Source organism: Vidua chalybeata, chromosome 7, assembly GCF_026979565.1.
Source record: "Vidua chalybeata isolate OUT-0048 chromosome 7, bVidCha1 merged haplotype, whole genome shotgun sequence".
Classification (NCBI taxonomy): domain Eukaryota; kingdom Metazoa; phylum Chordata; class Aves; order Passeriformes; family Viduidae; genus Vidua; species Vidua chalybeata.
The window spans coordinates 14514007-14520095 of NC_071536.1; the positions used below are offsets into that span (position 1 = coordinate 14514007).

At 45.2% G+C, this 6089-nt stretch overlaps 1 protein-coding gene across 19 annotated transcripts in view; it reads right to left on the bottom strand.

Moving 5' to 3' along the window:
• Positions 1-4735, bottom strand: part of ABI2 (abl interactor 2) — a 65078-nt gene extending 60343 nt beyond the window's left edge. For 5 of the 19 annotated variants that reach the window (XM_053948352.1, XM_053948350.1, XM_053948346.1 and 2 more), the window contains exon 1: positions 4553-4732. In XM_053948352.1, the coding sequence (XP_053804327.1) occupies positions 4553-4669 (117 nt within the window). In that variant the 5' untranslated portion in view covers positions 4670-4732. Of the gene's footprint in view, positions 1-4336; positions 4439-4552 lie in introns of those variants that run through there. The other 14 variants (XM_053948351.1, XM_053948354.1, XM_053948349.1 and 11 more) reach the window with 5 other exon arrangements.
• Between the last annotated feature and the right edge of the window lie 1354 nt (positions 4736-6089).

Here is a 6089-nt window from a genome sequence, read left to right on the forward strand (position 1 = left end):
TTATCATCTTCCTGAAGTTCTGGACTAATATTCACTGGAGCTAATCAATATCCACGTTCATGCCTACAGAACAAGTGTTCCATCACTGCCAAGATTAATCACCCCTTCACTGAAGTTGGATTATATCATAAACAAGCTTAGGGAACAAAAAAAAGCAAAACCAACTTTCCTCTGATATTCACACTTCTGATAACTAAATAGATTTTACAAATCTAACTTAGTCACCTCTGTTAAGGTCATATACATCTTCAGTAAATTGAAGAGAGACCATTCTTGAACTTGTTTATAAACCATAATTCCTGCAATTCCCTGTATAATTACACAAGTTATACACTGGTACCAGTCATTACAAGCAACTCCATGGAAATTTCCCATTACTAAAGCTGTAACCATTAAGTTGCTGTTTGTAAAGACCATCATTCCTGTAATTTAAAACTAATATGCTAATAGATGCTTATTCTCTTGCTCAGCCTACTGAAGATGCTTCCAAATCTACAGCCACTTGGGTTTGCTTATGAGATCTAAGTAAAAATAATAGGTATGTGGAAAGCAACTATGAAACTCATTGATCTATGGACTGTAGTAAAATTACCAAGAAACAAGTAGTTTTCACCTTTATGTCTAGTTAAATAAAGCTATCTGCAGGAATGAAAGCAGGTTATTTCCAGTAATCAGCAGGATGGATTGATTACTAGGAACAAGAATAAAACTCTTCTTTCTACCCTATCCCTCACAATCACCAGAAGACTGTTTCTGTATATAAAATGCAAACAGTGATGGCAGCATGAAGGCTATGAAGGGAGGAAAATCAGAAGCTCTTCCTTTTCAGTCTCTAGAGCTGACAAGTAAAGCATAATCATATTGAATAACTAAAAAATACAGAGCCTTTTAGAAGAATCCAGCCAACACAGCTGGATCAGAGAAATCAGAGGTTCCTTCTGAAGGCTGGGCAGAGCACAGAGGCTTGGCTTTTCACTCAGTTCTGCATGCTGTGGGGGAGGGACCTCCCTCCACCTCAAATCTCTGCACACCAGACACTTACAGGTTGAAATGTCTCCACCTGGTAATTTTTTCTGGCTCATTCAACAAAGAGTTACAGACACAAGCATTCAGTTACTCTAGAAAGCTCCATGCACTGCACAAAACAAAAAGCTGTTTTTTAAAAAGAACAATGATAATGAGAAACAAACAACAGGTTATTTCAGAATAGACTTATACAGGACAAGCTCAAAGAAACTTAACAGGGCAAGGAATTTATGTCAGTATTGCAGTAACAAGATGTGCAAGTCACGTAACTGCATGGTCTTGTTACTTACACTATCACAAGCAGAAATCTTCTTTTTGATACTCCTGAACAAAATTAAGCAGGAATATGAAAACTTTGTAAACACAGCACACTGCCCAATATAACTATTATCTGTTTTTTATGAAAGACCAGATAAATCAATGTAGACTGCAAATACCAAGTACATAAAAAATCAGATTTTATAGAATTACTCTGTTGCATGTTTAGACTGAGAATGAACTTGTAACAGAGGACACAGCACTAGTACATGAAGCACTGAACAGACCATATAAAATTTAACCTGTAATTGACATTGGTGCCAGATACCACACAAATATCCTCCTAAACAAAAAGCTTTTCTTCCCCTTCTCTTTAAGAAGCAGCATGACATAAAAAAACTGTATGATTTCTCCAAGTTATTAGAAGAATAAGAGGTTTTTGACATGAAGAAACTTTCTTCCTCCAAACAGCAGTCTTTATTTTCATTGCTGCAGATCCATTTACTATATATTTGCTGTATTTCCTATCATTTTCCACAAAATTTAAAGCTAATGTTCTCTGATACACTACCATATAACAGACTCAAGGGAAGGATAACATTTTATGTAACATTCCCTGTTGCTAAAGTCATCGAGCTACATATCAATCATAATTTGGATAAACACTGACAAATTTTTTAAGAACAGATTTTTCATTTCATAAGCAGAAGTCAAATGAGTAGCAATTGCCACAGCTCTACTACTATGAACTAGCAATTTCCTCATGTATGAGATTACATTTTAATTATTTTGAAGCCGCAATTATGTTGCTAGGTGGGGGGGAAGAGAAAAAACCCATTCACTCTAGCACTGAACTTCAAATTCTGTTACACTGGCCTGTGCCTCACTGGCTTTTGCAACAGTTTTTGTACTGCACAATAAAACTTCAAAGCAGCTTGGCACAGAAAGGGAGTGGATTGGCTACTGAAATAGATAATACAGACCAGTGAAGGACCTTCAATGTTCCCATCACCACAGCACCTACCAGCCTGCAAATAAACTTCAGGTATCAGTCACATTCTGAGCCTCTCCTAGATCTCAAGATTATCCATAACAAATCTTCTGTCAGCAGTGAAATACGACAGGATTACGGTAGAATTAGTTCATCTTCATTACACGACTTTCTGAATGATTATTCTTCCACACATTTCAGAGCATTTACAAACCCATCTTCCCCCAAAAATTCAAGGCTACTATTTTGAACATAATTTAGATTTCTTTCAGACATAACAACTTTGGAATAATAAATATTATTAGAAGCAAAACCATAAATATCCAATTAACCAACAGTTATTCCCATTAATCTATTCCCCTCCTGCCGAGAAAAAAAAAATCAGCTTTTTATAGCAATCTGGTGCAGCAGTTTACGTAGCTCTGGCATTGTGAAGGTGGGGCGAGCTCACCAGCAGATTTGTTACTAGGACACTCATCACTAAGTCCAGAATCCCCTCACACTGAACCTCTTCTCCACAACAAACCAACCCTGTCATGTCTCAGAGCATTCCAAAAGCTGGAGCCTTTTGCCTGGCTGATGTCTCCATTCCCCACTTCCTTAAAAATTTAAGCATGTTGATGCTGTGACCCATACTGCACCTCACAGACAATGCTCACAACACAATTTCATTCTTTAATTCTCACTTCCCCCTTAAAGCTCTGTGCTGTCATGATGCTTGGATAAATTGCCAACAGTCAGGATATTGCTGTGTGGTGGTCAGAATCCATCAGGCTGACCAAGAGTGCCTCATTCTTTTCCTTCATTCACCATCTGTCTGTATCCATCTCCTGTGATCCTAGACTGTCCTTATGGACTGTGTGCTGTCTGGGGCAATAACCATCTTTTTTTCATTCTCTATTTATACAGAGCAGCATGGAGTCCTCTTCTGCAGTTTTCATTAAGACATTAAAAGTGAATCTGTTCCATAGAGATTCACAAACTTTGATTTATACAAAGAATAATAAAAAAAAAGTTAAAGGGAAAAAACCAAACTACATGCAGTTCTCCCTATCTGGTTCTGCCTTCCAATGCTCCTCTTCCACATTCCAGAAAAATCACTTCTCAAAAAAGCAGAAATTTAAAGACTGGTATTTCAGGTTGTAACGGTAAGTGAATATTTCAACATGTCTCTTAAAAACCGTAGGTCACACTAATTCAACATCAGAAGCGTTATTACGTAATAAAATACATCTATATAATTTTACTGTAATTGACCTGTTTTGTAAATGACCCAAAATATGCGAAGTCTTCTCTGAAGAACAGCTGACCATTCAGCAGTTCAACAAGATCAGTGAGAGCTTTTTTACAGGGACATTCTAAGTATTCTCTGCCTCTGGTTAAATAGTCTCTCCCATTTTCACTGACAGAACAGTCTCAGCACAGATCTCATCGCTAGCTGCCCTCTGGAAGCACACAAGCACTCTGCCCTTCGGGGAGTGAATTCAAAACCAATTCTGGGACACTTTGGAATTCTCTCAACACTGACAACACAAATCCACATCATCCCCCGCCACCTTTCTCTACCGCACGCTCAGATAGGTCTTAGGGTATCTTCTTGTGTTTGGGGGCAAAGTTTTCATTTGGCCCTATTAAAGAATTTTGCCTTTCTTTCCACTAGAAAGAGAAATGAAAAAAGCAGAGTCCTAACACCAGGCTGGCTTTAGAGCAGTCACCGCAAAAACCACACTATGCGGTAGCAACTTGCACTTCATCTCTTTCTCCCTAATTCTGTACCAGCTCTACTACATCACGCTTCCATCCTGCACCTACCACTTGGTAGCTGCCCTTCCAATGGAATTCCATAGTCCTGCCTGAGAAGGAAAATACAAACGGAGAGACATAACTCTACTAAAGCCTATGCCATTCTGCTCGAAATTAAAAGGCATCAACACTGTATTTGCAGGAGTCAGCCGTGCCCTCGGTTTATCACATCACCTCGGCGCCGGCAGCAAAGCAGATCAGAATTTGCGGAGGGAATGAAAAGGGGGGTCAGAGACAAGATCTGGAATAAACACTCACAAAGTGGAAGCAATTCAATTTAGGAATCAATTACATATTTAAGCGCCTCGTCACGCCGGGGTAGTTCACGCTGGAGGTGAAGCGGCTTCCCCCCCCTGCCCAGGCTGCAGCAGCCGGCGCTGCCCGCCCGCCCGCCGCCGCGGGCCCGGCGAGCGGGGCAGCCCCGCGGGCACGGCCGTGAGGGCGCGCCCCTGCCCGGCCCCGGCCCGCGCGCACCTGGATGTAGTTGGTCTCGCAGTACTCGGCCACCCGCTCCAGGTTCGTGTAGCTGTCGAACAGGGCCCGGCGCCCCCCCGGGATCTCCTCCTCCAGCAGCATCTGCAGCTCCGCCATCTTCACATCCTCTCACCCACCGACCGACCGCGCGTCCCTCGCCCCGCTCCCGCTCCGCGCGCTCCCCCCGCCCCCCCGGGCTCCGCGCCCGCCGCCCGGGCCCGGCCTCGCGCACGGAGCGCGCGCCAGACCCCCACCGCGGCGGGGGCGGGGCGCGGCCGCGCGCCGCCTCCTGCGCATGCGCCGCCCCGCGCGGCCCCCCGCGCGCCCACTTCCGTGCCGGCAGCGCGCGGGGGGCGTTTCCGGCGGGAGCGGGGGAGGGGCGCGCGGCCCGCGGGCGGCCCCGGTGCCGCTGTCCGGGAGAACAGAAATAACTACGCGTGTGCTCCTTTCGGCGAGTCTTGGCTTCCTTTGAAATCCTTTTGCCTTAATTCGCTCGCCGGCGGGTTGCTGGCAGCGCGCCCTGCAGAGCCCTGGGGGCTCCGAGTGCCGTGTGAGCGCCAGGCCCTCCTGCTCCTGGGCGGCCTCTGGGCGGCTCTTCTGATCGCCGCGGGAAGAACAGAATGTGCCCTCTGTGTGGATCCTCTCCGAAAAGCTGTTCTACAGGGGCGTGAGGAAGGGTGAACTCCCAGCTTTCCAGCCTTACCAAAAAAGCACATAATGAAGGGTCAGCAGAAACAGAGGACGCACAGCCTTGTGGCTGAAGCACTGCACCGAGGCCGTTAGGTCTGTTCGGTCCGTTCCTGGCTTTAACATTGACGTCTTTTATGTCCCAGGGAAGTCCCTCTAGAATTGTGATGAAAATACCCACCCTTCGAGGGGTGTGCAAGGCTTTCCCACTCAGTTCCTCCACCTGAACCTAGAAGTAACCGTTCTCCCACAAAAAAGCCCCAACCAACCAGCCCTCTCTGCAGAAGCGTCCCAGCTTTCTGCAGGGGAGCTCATTTTTCCCTTTGAAATGAGTTGCAGCTGTGATTACTCACCTCATGTTCCCGTGAGGCTCCACAAAGCTCCTGCTGCCTGTGTAGTGCAGCCCAGGGCGCTGGTACAAGAGCCTGACGCTTTCCCAGCGCTCACCTTACAGACACTTTGGGAGCTGGCCAGAGAACAGCCAGCGCTGCAGGACATGGGCATCGGTCTGGTCCTACAGGAACAGCTCTCTGGCTTTGATTGCTGCTGCAAAGGCATCCAGCTAGATATGTGTGACTGCTAGAATTGCAGACTGCAAACACCTGGTGGGGTCAGGCAACAAACTAGTAGTCTTTGGGGCCAGTCCATGGAAATTTCTTCCCTTAAAAGAAAAATTACATAGAAATCCCTACCCTGAGGGTCGTTTCTTCCTAGCTTGCTTAATTCTCCCATATGAAGGATGAATCAGGCACAGTGTTCATCATATTGGTGAAAAAACCCTCATATGCAAAGCATTTTTCTCCCATTTTAAAATGTGGTCTGAAATTCACAACTTCAGCTACTTTTCTAC